This window comes from Symphodus melops (genome assembly GCF_947650265.1).
Source record: "Symphodus melops genome assembly, chromosome: 23".
NCBI lineage: Eukaryota > Metazoa > Chordata > Actinopteri > Labriformes > Labridae > Symphodus > Symphodus melops.
In genome coordinates this window covers 9,113,537-9,134,228 of record NC_136713.1, presented here as the reverse complement: position 1 = coordinate 9,134,228, position 20,692 = coordinate 9,113,537, and the positions used below count along the sequence as shown (strand labels likewise).

Here is a 20,692-nt window from a genome sequence, read left to right as displayed (position 1 = left end):
GTGCAACTTTTGGTCCAGCATTTAGACACCACAGACAAACACGTTTAAACACTCAACCTTTATATTCCATTATTTACATCAGATGTTTTTCTGTATTTATATAAAAATAAAACACTTTTATTCCTGTTGCAATAACCCATTATGAAAAAAATGCTAACAGAGAAATAAATTAAATCGCAGGTGTTAACATCATCATCATCAGCAGCAGCAGCAGCAGCGGGGCCTTGACTGATTTACACCCGAGTGGCTGCAGACATAACGGCCACACCTCCAGGATTATTTTCTAAATCTGTTAAACAAAGTGAGCAAAGATTAAGATGAGAAACTTCAGAAATGTTACGTGTTAGATGACAGCAGTGCACCCAGGTGACAAATAAACTAAAGAATATATAAGCATTGTTGTTAGTCCTATCTGCAGATTTGCACATGTGGCATTCTTTTTCTCTCCCATGATGCATTGCAGAGACATCACAAGACTCTAATTGGGAGACAAAGGTGTTTGGTGACCCTCGATGACAAGTGTTGCCAAGCTTTGACCTCGCACTCGCGCCCCCTGTCCTCGTGGTGAGCGCGTGATGTCACAACTCACTGCACCGTAAGACAGTGAGGAAGAGCTCCGTCGAGCTCAACGTAACGCGCTCGTAGTTCCCAGAACCCCCTGCTCAGATGCCACAGCGATGAAGGAACAATACGAGATGCATTCAGGTGCACTTCAGCAGAGGTTACATAGCAGCTGCAGAACAAGGCACACTCCATTTGAGCTGTGGAGAAGTTCAGTGGGTTGTTATCTGGAGGGTAGAATTATGCAACCAGTGCGTCTTCTTTTACAGGCTTGTGTACCACATGTATATGTGCAATCCTTTCCAAGCTCTTGGCTTAAAAAGAAAGCATAATGGGAGCAGACGGAGTGCAGACAGCGCACAGAGAAAATAAAGACGAACTCACTCACGCTCACTTAACATTTCCCAGTACCAACACGGGAACTCACTAACGCTCACACGCACGCATACACACCCACACGCACGCATACACACCCACACGCACACACACACACACACAGAGTCTGTAACACGTCCAATGCCCTCAGCCATTGTGCTGCTTTGTGTTGCAGTTCAGTTTTACGCCGAACATGGCCTCCCACTGAGATCTGACCCAGGCCAGCAGACCCTGGAGGAGCTCCGTGCTCTCCGAGTGCACACACCACGTCTTCTCCTGTTTCACCGTCTGCGGGGGGGAAAACACAACATGACAGATCAGGGAAACTACAATGATCGTGTTTAACAGTATAAACCGAAACACAACTTAAAAACGATCCATTTCTTTTTGGTTCTTCTGCAAGTCAGAAAGTTGTGCGGCCGTGTTAGTTGTCCCGGTGAAAAGAGGAGAATTAGAGCCATGTAAGTGTTCTACTGTGAGGACTGTGTGCACAGACGAGGCTATTCAACACAAACATGGCCTCCTAGATTTAGCTGCTTTCTCGACCTAGTCCTCTTTTTGATAGCTGTTAGTTCAGCTCTGGTAACAGCAGGACCAAACAGAAGAGGGTCTGCTGATGAAATGAAACTGAAGACAGCGACAGAGCCGACAGAATATCAGTTCATGATGATCTATTTTTAAACAGCTGCTGCAAATTCGTCACCCGTCGGCGTTTCTTCATCTTTCGGCTTTCTTGTGTTTCCAGTGTGCACGTAGAGAAGCAGAAACATTATAAGTGCACACTGACCTCATCGTACAGCTGAATGTCCACCCTGCACTGATCAGACGGCCACAGGTAAACCGAGCTCACGCAGCTGATCGCCTGCGTCTCCAACACGGCGGCGCTCCCGCTGCTCACTCCTTGGTTCTCGCTTTCCGCTGAGTCGCTTGAGCTTTTGGACCACTGGTGGTCCTCTTTGAGGAGGTACAGGGTTTCCCGGGTGGCGAGGACCGTTAGCGGTGTCCAGACATCATCTGAAAGAGAAATGAGAGCAGTTCTATCTTCGTTAAGTTGTCAGCGGTGCACTCTTTGCACGTTTCCTGCCTTTTCTTTGTTTTGTGTTTGCAGAATAAATCCATTTATTCTGTCCATTTTTCCCTCTTACAGCTGCTTCACATCGTTGATTTTTTGGTATAACAAATGATGTTTTAGCTCCTGATTTATGTCTGCACATTCAAATTACCTGACGATGACTTGAAAAGCTTCACGAGGTACGTTTCTGACACATGACGCGTTTCTGTACTTCATCTCAAACTGTGTTTTCAGGGCCGCAAGCGGAGGAGAAAGGCAGATCCAGGCACGCTAAAACGACATTCCTCAGACGTACACAGCTGTGTGGAGCCCGCGACTTGCTTGTCTTGACATCTGCTGACTCACAGACAGCGAGGCATCACAGCGCCCCTGCACACATCCCCCTCATGAGCACCTGTCAATTAGTCGGCTTAAATCCACAAAGATCTGCCCGTTTTTATGGCTGAGGTTGTTCACAGGAGTTTCTGACAGGCGCCTCACTCCAGCCACAAATCACATCCTGTCTCTCTGATTGTCCTCTCATTTGGATGGATCCATTTTCTTATTATCTCTAATTCCTCTTGGGACTTATTTTCTGTGGTTAAAGGCTGTAATGACGCTTTTATGGAGGAATTTACTCTTGGATTTCCTCTCGATGGTTCAACTTCATGTGCCTGAATTTATGATCAATCAAGGCAATTGAACCCTTCTCATTTCAAACTTTACTTTTCTTTTTCCCCGAACCGCACCCGCATTAGCATGAACATCCCTGCTATTTGCATCTTCATGACATGTTGAGTCTTATAGCCTGTTAGAACTGCACAAAGGTAGACATTGAAGAACAGATCTTTGTTTATGAAATATGAGGAAGGACATATTTTAGTGGATGTTTCACCTTGCAGGACAAAAGCCAGCATGTAGAAAAACTGCAGCTGCCCGTCCTCCACGTCTTCCTGGATGTCCTCACACACCAGCGGCCTGTCAAAACACAAGAAAGCAGAATGTAATGAATGCACAGTAATGAGCATTAAAAACTCTTGTTGCACACAGTGGCTGCTCTCGCTCTGAGCACACACACGGTTTCTCCTAAAGATAACACAGCGTCTGTGGTTGTTGGAGGCTGGCAGGTGCTTCAGCTGCTACGCGCTCACATGGAAGCACTTGCACATCACGGGGTGAGTTTCACAGTAACTGTGAAGCAAAGGGGATAATTGACATAATAACAGCTGACAGGAATTGGTTGAGAAAACACGGGGAGTGTGTTCTCAGACGGTGGTTAGCAGCCTTGCTTTCATTTGTTTTTACTTCTTTATTATTGAGCGGGGGAGTCAATCACGAGAGGACAAAAGGGGGGAAGTATTTGTTGTTCTAAGAACCTGGATTTCCTTATCTTCTCCTCATGGAAACGCATCACTCTTCACTGAACGGATCCAAAATGCTATTTATTTAACTTCTCTGAGATGGATTAGGCGTGTTTGTAACACTGCCCAAACTTTTACAAAGGCTTATAAACCGAGTCGGTTTGAAATGGAATGATTGATTACCCACATCTTGTTTCATATGCGAGCACATGTCGTCATTTACTTCTCTGCAATTGCACTTTTAAAACCGAAAAATGTCTCTTGTTTCTTAAAATCTTCTTTTTCAAGGAGAAAAAAAAAAAAAAAAAAAGCTACAGGAGGTGACACAACATGACAGGCAGCGCAACACATGTTACAAATTAACACGTGGTCTCGCAGCTAATTTAGCACTCCGCTTCTCCAAACTCAAAAAAATCTGATTGTGATTAACTAACATGTGTTAAAAAAAAAAAAAAAAAACGTTATTTAGCTCGCACCGCCCAACCACATCCAAATGAGCGCGACGCACATCTGTCAGCAAACAAACAAATCAAACAAAGATGGCCGCCATGTTCGCAGTGTGTTAAATTGGGTGCGGAGCAGCGGAGTGAAGTACCAGAGGTGGTGCTGAGGGTTGAGTCTTGTGGTGGAGATGGACTGCAGCTTGCTGTCTGAGTCGTTCGCCATTTCACGCACGATCCCTGAAACATGAGAAGAAGAGCGACAAAATGAAAAAGAGCCGTTAAAGGGGACATGTTATGAAAATCCACTTCGACAGTGTTTTTGAACATTTATCTGGGTAACCTGAGTGTCTATCAACCCACACAATTTAAAATAAATCCATCCAGTCATTTGTTTGTGGTCTGCTTAAGTCTTACCACACAGAGAGAAATGCTTCGTTTCAAATTTTCTCAACTTGCGACATCACAAGTTGGATTCTGGTAAAAAGAAAATCCCCTCCCTCCCCTGGTGTCCCATGGACTCCACCTCCAGCTTTGAGCAAAACTTTTGCCCCGGTCAGCCATTTTTATTCTCTCTACAGAGGAGTGATGTCGACGGGGAAAACTACATTTAAAGAGACACACACCCAAACGAAGCATTCTGAGAGAGCTGGTTTCTACAGGGTCACAAACCTCCTCTGCTGCTTGATTCATTCAGCACAGATGTTTCACTTAGAGCACAGAGGGACTGTTTGAAAAGGTGAACCAGGGGGATAATCTCTCCCCTTTAATATCGGCTGATTAATCGGTTGGGCTGCGAAAAAGTTTAAAAACAATCCATGTAATAATTATAAGATCTTCAGCAGGAAGCTCCAGGCGCTCACGATGATACTCTTTTGTCCAGACTTTTTCAGGGGAAACATTTATCAACGTGCCAAATTAAAGGTCAGAGGACACTCCCACTCCTCCTTTAACGTTTCAATGACAGAGACACGTTACAGTAGCCTAAAAAAACACTCCTGGAAAGAGGTGTGAACACAAAAGACAAACTCTATCTGAGACTTCTTCTTCTTCTTCTCTTGCTATTGTAACCGCGCAAAGAAAAGCCAAAAGGTCTCCGGTTGCAGGTGTAACATTTCAGCTCCATGGACTTGGTGGGTGAGAAAAATGTTGGGAGCACAAAGCGCCGGGTCACGCTCACACTCGAGGATTGTAGCGTATCATTGAGTGTGACAACAATACACGGCAGAGAGGATTTCTGCGACGTGGCTCCACAGCCAAGAGTGAATAGACTTGAAAAGGAGTTGAAGGGAGACGAGGGACAAGTGGTGCAAGAATTAAGAGGAAGAGGACAAACTCAACCAGACTCATCTATGTCCTTGTTGTGATAAAAACACATTCAACCTGAAGAGTCAAACTACGCTCCTTTATTCCCAAACAAGCCCTTCTTATTTAAATATTTTCACGTGTTGGTTGGTAGGAATTTACTTTTTTGTGCCAAATGATTAGAAAACAGTGAGCTCCCTGCCCTGTTCTTTGTCATGTTTCTGACGATTGTAAATACAAAAGAAGACAGAGGAGGCAACTTCAGCGATGTTTTCAGTCTTGTCTTTTGGAGTTAAACGGCCCGCTAAGAAGCCAGCAGATAGTTCCTGCGTGCTTCCACATATTTCGGCCTAAAAAAGGTTTTGATTGCTTTTTAGATCAATTTGCATTGCGCTGGAATCAAAGTCTCCCACGCTTTGGTGGAACTAGAACACGTGCTGAGGAAGTGTTTATGCAACGTGTGAACGAAGACAGTTTGAACAAGGTGCCATCCAAGAGCGCCTTCTCAAAACAAAGGAGACGGGCCGAGCGGGTGGAGAACCAAGTTTGGTGGGTGTTCTGGTCTTTGTCAGCGCTCCTGCTCTGCCTCGTGTTTCACACTCAGACTGCTCGGCCCCCTGATGGTTATCACATGAAATCAAACACCAGAACATGATTGGAGAATCTGGAGCGCGGACACAGGACAGCGTGAGAGGAAAATGGTTTCGGGTTTCTGAGCTGACCTGTCAGCTGAAGTATCGAGACGATCGTCTTTAACGGCGTTTGAGCATGACAGCAGAAACAGACGTTTCCCTCCGTGTGAAATCAAGACATCTGCCAGCACAAACAGCAGCAGATTCTCAGCACGACCCCGCTTCTGTCTCTCCTGGCTCCTCTCTCGTGTTATCGCTCATGTTTCAATAAAGTTGTGTCGGACTCAGCCGCAGTTACAACCACATCCTCCACTGTGAATCCTTCATCATTCCAGCTGTGGTTTTTATCTTCCTCTGATTTATTCCTCCTTCTGCTGACAGAATATTACACTTCGTTGACTTTGCCTCAAAGGATCATGGGAAAAGGAAACATCTCAACACTTCATGTGAATGTAAGAGGCAGAGAAACGTGTCATTCATCAAGCGGACAGTAGCTGTTTATAAACTTAAGACAGAGGGACGAAGCGTCACGAGGAGGACGAATGAGCCCGGTTGATACTGCTGCTAAATTCAAAGTACATGTCGCGCAAATTTAAAAATCAGTTTCGTATTCGTGGGGTGCAGGACATAAACGCTGGGCTATCAGCGCCCCGACAAGTTTGAGCTTGTTTATATTTATTGCTGTAAATACGCCTTCTTGGCTCGAGCTCTTTTCCATAAACAGATTCTTCTTCCACCAGTTTAAATGAAGGAAGAATGAAGAATCAGCATGTGCAGGTTTGGGATCATGTATGAAAGAAAAGTTTCCACACAGAAAAGCTTCTGCTTCTTCTACTTGTTTGTGTGTGGCTGAAAAGCTGGAGAGAATCCAACAGTTGTGGAAAAACGTGGCTCCTCTAATCATCCAATCAGCATAATCGAGGGCCGAATTAAAATTCTCTTGTTGCTAATCTGACCGAGCCACTATGGAAAAAAAACCAAAAACCTCGCTGTCCCACTTTCTATTACAATTGAGTGAATTTCAATCCTTTTGCTTCCCCACGTGCCAAGATGTTTGTTCCTGTTTTCTGGTGGGCTGCTTATTGTCAAATTCATTTTCCATATTTTTTTTCCCAGACATTCCAGCTCCAGCGCAGGAGCCCCCTCGTCTAATAAAAGGTTTTCCTCTCTGCAGCAGACGAGTAGGTCTGGGCAGGATGTACGCACAATACTGAGGAGGTGGAGGTGGAGGGCGGGGACCTGCGTCACGTAGCCCACATATGGTATAGTATTAGATAGTGTGGCACCATGCCTGCCAGAGGAACACGCTGTTCTCATACATGCAACTCTCTGCTACTTCACTTGAAATCTACACGAGTCTACGCTCATGTTGTGGTGTCTTCCCTTAAAGCACCCTGAGTGTGTTAAAAAAAAAAAAAAAAAAAAAAAAGCAGGGTGAGTGGGTTTCTCTCCCAGAAAGTCAAAATCCCCTTTATGTGTTTTTCCATACATTAAGTGATTTTCCACTTTGCTCCTATTTGGCAGAGTTTCCTTTTACCTGTCAGCAAGCCAAAGAACCGCTTGCATCGTAGGCTGTCTCGTACCAGCAGAGTGTAGGCCACGCCCCCATCAAACTCCATGTGGATGGTCTGCGAGCCAAGTCCCACCTCCAGGTAGCCGAGCTCCATGAGTGGGTGGCTGTCCCGCTTCTGTAGCCAATCAGAGAGCTGGCCTCTGCTGGGAGGAGAGAGAGAGAGGAGAAGCTGGATTTAAAGGGTTTTTCTTTGACGTTTTGGAGGTGTAGGTGTTTGTTAAAGCCAAAGTTTACTCAGCACAATCCCCTCGATAAATGATGTAATACCTCATTTCTCAAAGATTAACTTTTGATTAAAATGTCTCGCTCAATGCCAAGAACAAGAAAAGACAACCCGTGTGGTCCGACTCTCACTAACTTCTTCTGAGGCGTCACAGCGTGGGCTCGAGTCTTAGGAGAAGGAGACACTGTTATGGTGGGAGAGAAACACTAACAAAAGGGGGATGAAGAGTATCAGGAGGAGAAACAGGAGAGAGTGCACGGTCCGAACAGACACTGCGAGGTCAATGTGTTCTCAAGATGTGACCCAGAAACCTGCGCAGGTTATGCAATATAACCCACATCCTAAAAAGAGTGTGTGTGTGTGTGTGTGTGGGGGGGGGGCTTCGCACCAGCATTAAAAGTCCTGATTGTTTACTGTGTGGCGCCCTCCTTTGAATCCCCCTGCGGCAGGATTTGATTACCTCTTCTGATAAACTGGAACGTGTTGCGGAAACATCTCACCGACTTGGTTTACACTTCAAAAGTTATGTTTGAAAACTGGAGAATGCGTCCTTTCATCATTTTCAAGTCCACGTCCACCTGCAGGAGTCAGCTTCACATGACGCTTTCAAACACACAATCCTCAAACTTCACACTGAGCAATTTGCTGTTTTTACATTTTTTCTATATCTGCGTCATGAGTTGCATTGCATATCTTTAAATCGTGTCGCTTTACCCAATCCGCCCGCCTAAAAGTCGCGATTTTTGGAGTTAGAAAGAAACCATTGGGTGCTTCAGAATACATCTGTTTGTTTTCAGTAATCAAATAAATTGTATTCATGTAACTTCAAGTTAACACCAGCTTACAACAACTCCACAAAAAGGTTTGTGAAGTCAGTTTTCTCTCCGGCTTGTAACGCCTGATCTGGTTCTATTTCTTAGCTATCAAGTGTCAATAAAACGTTTGCAACAGTGCAGGATGCTGAAGAGCTGTGCATTCTCAGCATTTCAACAATCATTTGTTTTCACTCGTGCCCGAAAAAAAACAAAAAAAAAAACAATGTGACACAACTATTTCACTTTCTCTCCTGTCAACTCACTGGCTTTCTGACATCAGTTCCAAGAAATAGATCTTCTTGTTTGACACCACCAGCAGAGAGGGAACCTCCCCCGGCTCCCCGAATTTGACAGCGGACATCTGAAGGCACACAAAAAAAAAAAAAAAAAAAAAAGAGAGAGAGAGAGAGAGACACATCATGTATTAGAGGAAAGAGGGTTGAATCAACAAACATGGATTGCTCTCCTGCAGGATTGTCGTCATTAACGAGTTAATAATGAGCATCACGAGGTTGAACCAGTTGTTTGGAGCGCATAAGGGCTTTTTAATCCGATAAATAAGTCAAGGTTTTACTTTATTTCCTGTAAAACCGCACAAGAGGAAAAGGCACAAGTGAAACAGTCAGGAGCCCTGTCACTGCACAAATAAACACGACCAAGATGAATGCGGCGGGACCGCCTGTTTCCAGCTGTGTTTCGCTCCGTCTTGTTTCCGCTCTTCGCTCCTCGTCCAGGCGTCCGACAGAGACGAGCTCCCATGATGCACGGCATATTAGGGAGACGGCGTAGGAGAGGAGCATGAAGGAGGAAGATCTGGGGGTTGAGCGAGCTCCCCGGAGATTTGACTGAAGAGCAAACCGCAGCTGACGTGCTGTCGGTCTTAAAGTTGTCACCACTCATTAAGCTGGAGCCTTTCTGCCATCGGGGAGATGTGTTTAAGGACTTTTTAAAACCGCAATAACAAAAGAAACAATAACAGCGACATAAAAACAATGTGCTGCTAAATTTAAACGATCAGTCACAGGCTGCTGTCACGGGGAGAAATACTCGGGTCTGGAAATAATACAGTTTTCATAAGAGCTCCAGCAGAGACTTAAAGGCCCAGAAAAGCTTTTTTTAAGTCCTTCATGCTGGGAGACCAGCAAAGAGTCAGATGAGTTTGAAACCATATCCTGTGTTAGCAGACGATTTGAAGTGAGTTTGACATGCAGAGATACGATCTGGTGTTGTACAGGTTGGTAAATGCTGAGATCTGATTCCTTGTCTCCTTTATGATGAAATGTGAACACAGGCTGTTGCGTGCCTGGCTCACAAACACAGCAGAGGGAATAGACGGATACAAACTTTATGAGTTTGTGTTTTTTCTATTTTTTTAAAAATATTTTTTATAGGGGAAACTTTTGAATAAAGACGAAAAAAACCCCCACATCTCTGGTTAATTCTTCTTTGTGTAAGCTCAACAACAACTGCAGTCTAAAAAGACAGATGTCTGGTTTTATTGTCTTCCATTTCTCATACACTTGATGCCATACAGATTTTTTTTTTTTTGCTCCCCTCTCACACACCTTTAGGAAAGAGTGAAGGTGCTCTTCTCCCTCGAAGACCTCCACGTCCAGGAAAAGTTGTAAGCGATGATCCACGGCCGCGTAGTCCTCCGTCAGGAGGTCCAAACCATCTAAAGACAAATCGACAGTTTGGTTAGCCTTTCTTTATTTCTTCCCTCAAATGACACCTTACATTAACAGTTCAGCCATAGTTTCCTGGCACCGATGTTCCACTTTCATAAAGGCATATTTGTTGGAAACTTGGGCTTCAATGTGAAACCAAAAGGCTTCACGCAGGAAGGCCTTAAAGAGCAATAAATCGACCACTGAAAGGCAACGGAGGCTTCATTAGCGCTGATTAACGGTCGGAGCTGCGACAGGGCCAAAACAAACGTGTTTCTCATTGGAGAGATTGGAGATGAGAATTAAAAAAAAAAAAAAAAAGGGCCTTCAGGTGAAAAGGTAAAAGTAAAAAAAAAAGAAAAAAAAAAAGACACGAGACAAAGAGAAAAACTCTTTCTCCCAACAATGGGAGCACTGTGACGCTGCAATATTCAGTGTCAGTGCCGACTCATCTCCAGTGTGAGCTTGAGGTTTCACAGGCACAGATTACACGCTATTGGCCCTGCAGTCCCTATATATATATATATATATATATATATATATATATATAAAAAGGGAAAAGTGGCAGAAAGCTATGATTACGATTCGGGCCGTCCCTCTCTTCGGCTTTCATTCCTCTCCCATCACTTTCAGTAATGACTCCAGCCCGTCTTGTTGCACATTTAGCATGTGGTCTGTCTAAAAATGGCACCCAGATGTTTGGGGAGGAAGTCAGATGCTTTCCCAGAGATACCCAGAGCTTCTCTCCGTCCACAGGATCCAGATATATCCCACCTCTTCTCTGAATGTCTTTTCACATCGACCGAACGAGCTGCAGCTTTTCAATGAAGTCGTAAGACACCATTTATATTTCCCTGCCAGTAAACCTCTTTCCTGCCAATTTCCTTCACTTACTCTGGATGTAAAAATGCACGACTGGATTCATGTTGCTGTTAATCTCATCTTTATACGGCTCACGTTGTCATTTTGTTGGATCGGGCTTCTCGAATGTGACCATTTGCTGTTTTAAATCGCTGTAAAACAAAACTCCTCGCCACGTTCTGACACTAGAAAAGGATGCAGTTAAACAAACGGGTTGTTGCTGTACTGCTGCTTCATGTTAGCTTCAGCCTCTAATCGCACTCTCTTTCTCCAACCCTTGCTGTGAATAAATAATTAGAGGACAGTGAAGTCTCCTCACAGATGCTGGTTTGAATCCGCTGAATGAACGCATGGGAAGACACTAAGTTTGGAAGAAAACCGAAGAGACATAAAATGTTTGTCTTTAGTTCCAGATCAGCGATTTTTCCATAATTCCTCAACAAGTTTAACGGAAGAACTTTAAAGAAAAACTGTGTGATAAAATAGACATCATTTGCTTTTCAAGGCGTGTAATATCAGGCCCGGAGTGAAAACCCACCGTTCAGTTCAGGTCTCCACGCAGGCCGTGCTTGGACGCCAGGTGGAGTAGCTCCTGATGCAGTGTTGTAGCGGTAGCTCCCGGCCAGCTCCTCTTTACTTTGGCACTCTGTGTTGTAGAAGACGCCGGAGCTGGTGGTGTCCCCCTGCCCGTCCTCGATGTAGAAGGTGCTTCCGTGGGCGGTGACGAAGGTTTGATCCTCTGTGTTTGCCGTAGCTTCGAGTAGAGGGCTGCTGCTGATGCTGGCGTCTGTGTAATCGTCCTGATGTGACCAAGGCGGACATGATGAGATTGCGAGCGAGAGACTTCAGAAATAAAAGAAGAACGGAAAAGGATACCTTATTGACGCTCTGTGTGCTCTGCGTTACATCGAGGAGATCGTCCTCGCTGTCCGGCCGCGATGACTGGCGGATCGGAGTGCTCGTGTAGGGAGTTGGTTGGCTGGCAAGCTGGACCATGTGATCGCTACCACAATCTGGACAAACATTGCTGCTCCCTTCCTTCCTCCTCAAGACTCCTGCTGCACAAAAAAAAAAGAACACCAAGTGCAGCAGTAAGATAAGATAAGCCTAAGACAACACACTGTGCTAAATTAAACGAGATAAACAGATATACAGTGGTTAAAGCATATAAGATTGTTCGCTCTAAATTGTGACTCTTGTTGCTCATGTTTGTGTGCTTGTGTTGGTCATAAAGGGGCATCAATATTAAAGGGATACTTCACCCATTTGCATTGTATCATTAGAAACATGGTAGTAGTGTTGAATGGTCGTGAGTCCAGCTCTCATTTTGCCCTGAGATGAGAAAAATATGTTTTTCTTTGCCTGGAAGTTTTCTTCATGTGATGTAATATGACGCTTTTTGCATCACATGAAGAAAACCTTCAAGCAAAGAAAAACACATTTTTCTCGTCTCAGGGCAAAATGAGGGCTGGATTCACGACCATTCAACACTACTACCATGTTTCTAATGATACACAGCTTCATGCAAATGGGTGAAGTATCCCTTTAATGTCAGTCTTTTTCATAACCGGGTAAAAACTCCTCAGAGGAGCTTTAATGAAAGCTCAATGATTCTGACAACCAAGTGAGAGATAATGCAAGAAAAGGAGCAACAATGCGTGCCTTCAGTCAACAGTTTCAATGTGATATCTTGTATCTGCAGGGCATCTCTTTCTCTCCCACACAGGCAAACAAACTAAGTTCAGACACGTGCGTCTGTAGAAGGTATTTACTGCCTGAAATCTTCTCCAAAGCACACTAACAAAGGAGCATGGTTCAAAAGAATCCCTGAGACATCTGTCCAACAAAGCCTGCGTGCAGCCCGTGCAAGCCGGAGCAGGTCTTAATGTCAGGTTTGGCGGAGACGGCTGCTGGGAGCGCTGAGCTCTATCTGTCTGCAGCTGATTATAGAGGTGGGAACCCAGCTCGGCAATCAAAGACAACAGATAACTCCAGGGATGATTCTCTTAGGTTCCATCTGAGACCAGGATTTTGTTTTGGGAAAAAAAAAAAAAAAAAAGTTGCGGAGGAGTGGACGTCAGATGCCAGGTGGAAGGTGTGACCTCCTCATGAGGATTCTGCTGATTCAAAAGCAGCACAAGCAGGAAAATAAAGGCATAAAAGTCCTCATTTAAAATGAAAATAAAAATAAAGGACATGTTGGTTTTTTTGCAGGATGTTTTAGCTCCATGAGGCATGACTCAGCAGAAAGTGTGCGTGTGAGGGATGAGTCAGAACAAGGCTTCTCGGATTTAAGGTCGTGGTGTGTGTGTGTGTGTGTGTGTGTGTGTGTGTGGGATTGTTTGAAATTAGCGGATGACAGATTGAGATATAAACTTAAGCCAAACATCGCATCGCCCCGGCAACGCATTCACCTATAAGCTTGCAATTTTTTATTGTCAGACATAAAAAAACAAAGAGATCAAAAGCTGATGATTGATCAAACTGCTTCATTTCGTTCTTTTTCCACTCAAAACTTGAATGAAAGCTTCTTTTCCATCCGAGTCCCGTCTTACATTTGCTGCTTTTTCTCTTTGAGAATTTATCCCTTTTTTTAAACTGTCATATTTAGTGCAAGGGTGTCTTTACCTTCCTGTTAGTTATCATCAGCAGAAAATGTGGACCTCTCGCTCACAAAAGAAGCACAGACAATTCTATTAACTCTGACAAACTTGGGAGAAACCCAAACATTTGCTTGTGCAAATATTCCCTAAGCCTCCTCATGCCTTTGTTTGTACGTGTTTTGCCCAAAAGCTACAGTTAATTTACCATCCTTGCTCCTCCCTCCCGCCTCGTCCTCGTCGACCCCTCCCTGGAGAGTGAACTCTGACCTGCAGCGGAGGCACTGCAGGAGGACGCAGCTGGGGCGGAGCTCGAGGATGCGCCGCTGGTTTTCCTCCGCCACGTGAGACAGCACATCAATCAAAGCCTAGAGAGCAAAAAAAAAATAAAAATAATGTTTTTGTTGCATTCCACAAAAAAACAATTTGATGCTTTTTCCCCCCTTGCTAAAAGGATTTTTTTGGCTCCTCTCTGCACGAACAAAATGCCAAGAAAAACTTTAACTTCGTACAAATGCAAGGATTTAAATCAAGCTCCTAAAAAAGGGACACTTGAGGATAATTGAAGGCTTACATCATAGCTGGCGGTGTCAAGAGTCAAAGTGTTCATATGGCTTTTATTCTCGTCACTTTAGTCACACTGGTGTTTACAAAAGCTAATTTCCAGGCGGCTAACCACAAATCTGAAAAAACAACAGCACATACTGGCACCGGTGTCAGCTCTCTGTGTTCAGATTAAATCTGGAACACTTGGGTTGTTCCACAATGGGAGGAGACAAGAATCGTAAACAAGGTAGTAAACATGGTACAGAACGTGCTGCTTGAACGTCGCTTTCAGAGAACTAAGAGGAGAGGGCAGCATGTGAGCGTGACCAGACACATCCAGGAAGTGCCTGTGTACTGAGCGAGCTTCACCTGTTTGAGCTTTTTAACTCATATACATTCATCTCCTTTTAGCCTGACATCATGCACAAGATGACTGTACCAACAACAACGTGTGTGTGTGTGTGCGTGTGTGTGTGTGTGTCTTTAACCTGTAGTGCCTGAAGTGGTTCGTCGTCAAGCAGGACGTAGCGTCTCCTCCTCTTTTCCCGGCTGATGTAGTCGAACTGAAGCTCCACAGCTGGAAGCATCTCTTCTGTTTCCTGAGAGACAAAGACAAAAGCTTATATTCCACTTGTGTGCTACCTTTGATTTGATATCTTAAGAGCCGAGATATAGTCTTCAAATCTATTTCAAATATTAAATGAAATGCTATGCAAAGGCTTCAGTGACATAAAAGACCAACATTGTCTTATAACCCAAATCGTCACAGGTCATTTCCCATCATCCGTCTCTTCATTCTCACCCCTCGAGTCCAGGCGGCCTCTGTCGCCTCCACCTTCGCTAGGCTGCCCAGCTCGAGTCGACATCTCTCCTGTCCACGCCGCATGTCCACCTCCAGCACCAGACCCGGTTTGACGCGCAGAAACACCTCCCTCCTTCCCCTCTTTTCCGCTGCCTCCTCCTCCTCTTGGTCAGTCAGGACGCCCACAAGAAGGGGGTGACACAGGTCCACTAAGATGCAGAAGGAGAGAAAATGATGATGAGATGGAGATGGATTTTGGGTCTACAGACACTTCATGTTTCCGACTTCCCTACCTCCAAGATCCTCCTCCTCTTCTTCTTCTTCTTTGGTGTCTCTACTGTCCTTTCTTGCTGACTTTTGGGACTCCGGCCTCGGCCCAAGTGTGCTCTCTGTCTCCTGTTTCCCCCCCGGACCGTCCACTACACTTTCATCCAGCGTGGACTCCGTGAGCTGAGAGCTATGACCCGCCCACTGTAGCGTGGACTCCGTTTCCAGGTCGGCGTCGGCATCCGCAGTCTCCAACTTGGGCTCGGAGGACAGCAGCGGAGAGGAGAGGAGCTCTGGGACTTCCAGAGAATCAAAGGACGGCTGATGGCTGTTGCTGGCAGAGGGAGAGGTGGTGGCGTCGAGGCCGTTCTGGAGGGGCGGGTTGGTGTCGTGGGAAGGGGGAACGCCGTCTAGATGATGCTGGTACCTCAGCCAGTCCTCACCCATCTGGTCTCTGAAGCTGGACATGCGCTCAATCTCCTGCTGGTGGGGGAGGACAATACCTAGTGGAGGAATAAAACGAAAATAAAAGAGAACTTTAACTTACAAGCAGCTCGGAGCTAAAAACTACAAGTTGGAAACCATTACGATTAAAAAGAAAACCCACCTTGTGTGGTAGAAAGGGGCTTGGAGTCGTAATCTGTATCACTAGGCTCTGAAATGCTCGCTCTCCGCACTTTCACCTTACTCTGCAAACACAAAAACATCCAATCACAGTCTTCCACGATTTAAAGAGGGACACTTACGAAGAGTTCACTCCTTACCCTTGATTTCTTCTTCCGAATGCGCGACACTGCGACCTCCCCGACGGACATGCTGTCACTCAGCTCACCGGCTCCACTCGACGCTTCCTGGTTAGTGCGCTCAGGTGGCCTGCTGACGGGAGGTGAAGGCTGCACCTGCACGATCAGCTGCCCTTGTTTGGGAAGAACCTGCGGGCGACAATCGTTGAATGTACTACCACTTCCAACTAAGAGAAGCCAAAAACATAACCTCGGATAAGAAACGTCCATTAAAGCTGTAAAAATCTTGCGCCAGAGTCAAATAAATCAGTTACATCTGCACTCTGTTTAAAGATTTAAAACAGTGAGTGTTTGCTGCAGAACACAGATGTTAAACTTACAGATATTTCAGAGGACGACAGTGGGGCACCATCGAGCTTGAGCTGGAAGAAAAAGATCATTTGTCATGTGCAACATGCCAGCTTTGAAAGAATATATTCTCTTATAGTAACGATGATGACTTGTTTACGATGTGAGGTCAAACAAAAAGCCAGCGTGAGTCTGTTCGGACAGGCAGGAAGCTCAGATAAATCAGAGCGCACAGTTTCATGCGAGCAGATGAGTGGACAGCTGCTACTGATGTTACGCTAGATTCTGAAAACACAGCCTGCTTTGGAAAGTTAACAGCTTCCCACAAATGTCATTTCTCTCCGAGTTTCGATTTGGGCAGGATGATGTCCTCAGCGGCTGAATCCCGCTCGATCTGCTGTGATACCATCGATTCAGCTGCTTTGACGTCGAAAACAATCACCCATGCAGCATCTTTAATTATTCCGTTTGCTTTGACTTTGTCTTGCTTTAACAATCTCTTACTCGAAGATTTGCAGCCTTTGGGGAGAGGTGTCGGACGGTGCAGTAGCGGTGGGACTTCTGGAAGTAGAGCGGGTTTCCCTCCAGGTTCAGCTAAAAGAAAATATATCACACTTTCAGCATGTGGCGTGTGAAGACAACGCCAACATGTTCTCATACACTTCTGGCGTGACGCACGTTATTTTCATCATGAGCTCATGTGTGCAAAGTGCTTCCTTACTGTGCTGAGGCTGTGCAGCAGGGAAAGAGGAGCCAGCTGGGAGTGCTCCAGCAGCAGGTTGTAGGCCAGGTCTAAGTGCTGGAGTGAAGATAACTGCTCGACTCCTGTGAAGGGGACGGGACATGTTTCAACTACATGCTTGTGGAATAAAAAACAACTCTGCAGCTTGTACTCCATCCTGAGGCTCTTCTCCTTCCCCACACTCACAGACATAATAACCAGGCAGGTGTAATGATATCTAATGTTTCCCTTTGTGCTGATAACAATATCCAATAACAAACTCCCAAAACATTTAGAGGATGCCGTTTCTGAAAATCAACTATCTCACAGTCAGCTCTACCGTTTATCGTCTCCAGCTCATTATTCCTGAGGTTGAGCGTGATCAGTTTGGCCCTGGCTCTCAGGCCGAGCGTTGGCGCCCTCTGCAGGCAGTTGTAGCCCAGGTTTAACTGTTCCAGTTCGCTCAAGGGCTGAGAGAAAGCAAGCAGGAAATAAATCAGTGATAACGGAGAGGAAGCATCTTTGAAAAAAAAGCTGAATCACGAGTAAAAACATGGCCACCTTGAGAAATTCAGCACACTCCTGAATCTTGTTATGGCTCAAATCTAAAGACTTCAGGACGTTCAGTAAACTCTAGGAAAGAGAGACAAGAAGAGTTCAGCTCATATGAAGATGATACCATGTGGTATGAGCGCGGACAGATGCATCATATGTCGGTCTCACTAGTGACTGATCAAGGCAGACGATTGAGTTGTAGCTAAAGTTGAGGGTGTGTAGCTCCAGCCAAGGCAGAGCAGAGCTGAGGTCTCCTCCGCACAGCGAGAGCAGCTCCTGGAACAAAGACAAAGGTGTCACACACATCAAACACACAGCGAGGCGTACACTTCCTGTGAGGGACTGCACCTCGAGGGAGCTGAGGCTCTTTGAACACGTGAAGACCTCCAGCTGGGAGTAAACTCCTCGGAGTCCCTCCAGACAGTGCGGGGGGACTCGCTTTAACTGGCGAGGAAGAAGAAAACACACGAGGATGATCAGGAGACGGATCTTTAAAAGGATGAGTCGAAAAATGAAGGAAATGGACATGACCACACTATACCTCCAAACACTTCAGAGACTTGAACGGGAAGATTTTCACCACAGATTGAAGTCTCTCTCCAGGAGGGTTTGTGAGCTGCGTTTCAAAAAAAAAAAAAAAGAGAGAGAGAGCATACAAGAGCTTCAATCAAGGGGAAACAGACAAGAAACAAAAACACCTGCATGCGAAATTTAAGGCAGCTCAAGGTTCCCCTTTTTAATCAAAGTATATCAACAGAGAGTGACTCATATTAGGACGTATATGCTGTCAATCAGGCCCTCTAGTGGCCAATCTATCAACTTTTTTTACTGTCGCGATCAATGGTGTTAACATATAATATATTACTGCAACTTTAATGAATTAACTCCTTGGTTAATCAGCTCCAAACCCATGCAACCCTGGGACAGATATTTTTTTAATTTTTTTTATTGCATGACCAGAGACAATCACAGTACAAGACAGAAGAAGTGCAGGTGTGTAGGTGTGTGTGTGTGTGTGTGTGTGTGTGTGTGTGTGTGTTTGATTTTGTGTTTCACAGAGGTTATTGCACAGCATGATCGCACTTGACAAAGTCTGTTACCAGGGAAAGGAACAGTAACTCCTTCAGGACTCACCTTGAGGGAGATTGTCTTCTGCAGGACGTCGAACAGAAACTGCAGCTGCAGCAGCGAGGCCGTGTCAGCAGGATGGGAGGGCAGTGCAAGGAATCCATGCGCCTGACTCCTGGGCAGCAGGTACTGCTCAAACAGCCGGGTGAGCTGCTGCAAGGTGGACGCCGGCAACGTCAGCGTGCTGCTGCCATCAAGCACCAAGTCGCCTACATTTATTGGAGGGAAAACTGATTACTCTCTATAATTTTCTCTGCCCACAGACATCTTTTGAGCAGAGCTCTCTTGGAGCATGCTCTGCTGTGACAACACCAATACCTGTCAAAGTCAAAGACATTAACCAACCTAACGTTAAGGGTTTTTTAACGTCTGTGATTCTCAGAGTCCTGCAGTACTGTTTCTCTGTCCACTTCCTTAAAATCTAAACCGCTTCATTGTTTCAAAATCTGATGTTCGGCCAACCACTGCAAAGATCCGACTTTAAAATAAGCGTAGTCATTTTTAATGAGTTAAAGAGAATTACATTTTAATTTAACCACCAGTGTGGAACAACAATGTGAGTCTGCAGCAAAAGAAGCTTTCATAGTTTAAACATCAAATGTTATTTGATGAGCCTGAGGACCAAAGCACAGACCAATCAGATGTTTTTTTAAGCACAAACACTGAATTTCTGCAATAAATCTGCAATTCTGTTCCAGTTTTTCTGAATAAATGTTCACGTGTTTTCAACAGAGCAGCCTGTTTGTCACCCTGCATTGATTTTGATAAATAAAACGTAATAAAACAGAGACATACCATCATTTCGGAGGAGTGTGGCCAAGCTCTGCACCAGGGAGGACTGACCATTTGGGGAGACTGACATCCTGAAAGAGAGCCAACAATATCAAGTAAAGAAGGAAGCAACACTTCTCAATTAAGCTGCTTTTGTTTTCAAATGTTTTTTTCCCTTCAAATTGCATTTCATGTATCTGTCATGTAAAGCATCCAACACCTCTGCACTTCCACGCTAATGTGACACGAGCTAACCAGTTTCCTGTCAGCACAGATTAAATAAAAAAACAAGACTTACCTGAGCATTGGCAGTCGAAGAAATTAACAGCTATCATAAAGTTTTACTTGGAAAGAGTCAGTACTCAAACATATTCCTCTATTTACGAGGAGAAAACGACATTTCCGTGGTAAATATTTGATTCCATAGTGCGCTGCTCGGTGGTGTTGACATTTTTTTTTTGTCACATGACGAACAGTCTGAGCCTCTACGGTGGCTCCTCAAGACCAAAAATAAGTCGCAAGCTTTTCCTCGTTGTGCCGTGAAATGTCAAATAACAGAAGAAATAACTTTTTCTGCACTATTTAACACATTCATATTAACAAAAAGGACAAGACTAACCTGCTGTAACTTATATTGCTTAGGATTTTTAAATAACAGTATTTTGCTCAGTCCTTCTTCAGCAAAGGTGCTTGAATTATTATACCATTTGAAAATAATAGTTGCATTGCTAACGATTAACATTTTGAGCTTATTGCATTTCATTTTAACATTTAAAAATACTAACTCATGGCAGCAGTGCTGTGTGCGTATTGCTGCAAGATACCACTAGGTGGCGCAATAATGCCAGACTTCACCTCACAGGCTTTACTGAAAGTAGAATTTGTTTTCCTAATAGGCACTCAAATGCAGAACAAACAGCCACAATGACAGACATATAGCATCCAAACTAATAACAAAAATACCTGTAGGCTACTTCATTTTATATCTCTTGCAGATTTTATCAAATATATGATTTTCATTTCATAACTTTAATGTACGACCTTCAAAAAGGCCTAAAGTGGCTCTTTTGTGCCTCACAGGGTCTGAGACCAAAGCAGTAAAGCACTGCCTTCCTTGTGGCTGGAGTTTTAATAAATGCCAGCTGCCAAATTTTACCAGAGTCTTACACTACCCCTGCTCTCTTGCAGATGGTGTTCAAACCATATCCGAGTCATGGCACCAGTTAAAACAGAGTAGGGAAGCTGGTCGGTGAAGGAGTGTGTGTTATTTATGCTTACTTTGCATGCTGCAGAGAGCACACTCATTTCTGGATAAAGCAGATTAAACCACGTCTGATTCCAATTTGT

At 44.7% G+C, this 20,692-nt stretch overlaps 1 protein-coding gene across 1 annotated transcript; it reads right to left on the bottom strand.

Annotated features, from left to right (window-relative positions):
• Positions 1–39: 39 nt before the first annotated feature.
• On the bottom strand, positions 40–19,827 carry stk11ip (serine/threonine kinase 11 interacting protein). Its single transcript, XM_079336229.1, has 26 exons — positions 19,644–19,827; positions 19,370–19,437; positions 18,581–18,783; positions 17,988–18,062; positions 17,795–17,890; positions 17,615–17,722; positions 17,453–17,524; positions 17,232–17,361; positions 16,892–16,995; positions 16,675–16,764; positions 16,203–16,244; positions 15,844–16,011; positions 15,687–15,768; positions 15,106–15,582; positions 14,813–15,021; positions 14,499–14,609; positions 13,673–13,832; positions 11,741–11,922; positions 11,403–11,664; positions 9,902–10,011; positions 8,600–8,697; positions 7,263–7,441; positions 3,944–4,028; positions 2,883–2,965; positions 1,724–1,950; positions 40–1,224 (listed from the first exon to the last, which is right to left on the bottom strand). Exons 1-26 carry the CDS (start codon positions 19,649–19,651, stop codon positions 1,084–1,086), a joined length of 3,570 nt encoding a protein of 1,189 aa, XP_079192355.1. The 5' UTR covers positions 19,652–19,827; the 3' UTR covers positions 40–1,083.
• Between the last annotated feature and the right edge of the window lie 865 nt (positions 19,828–20,692).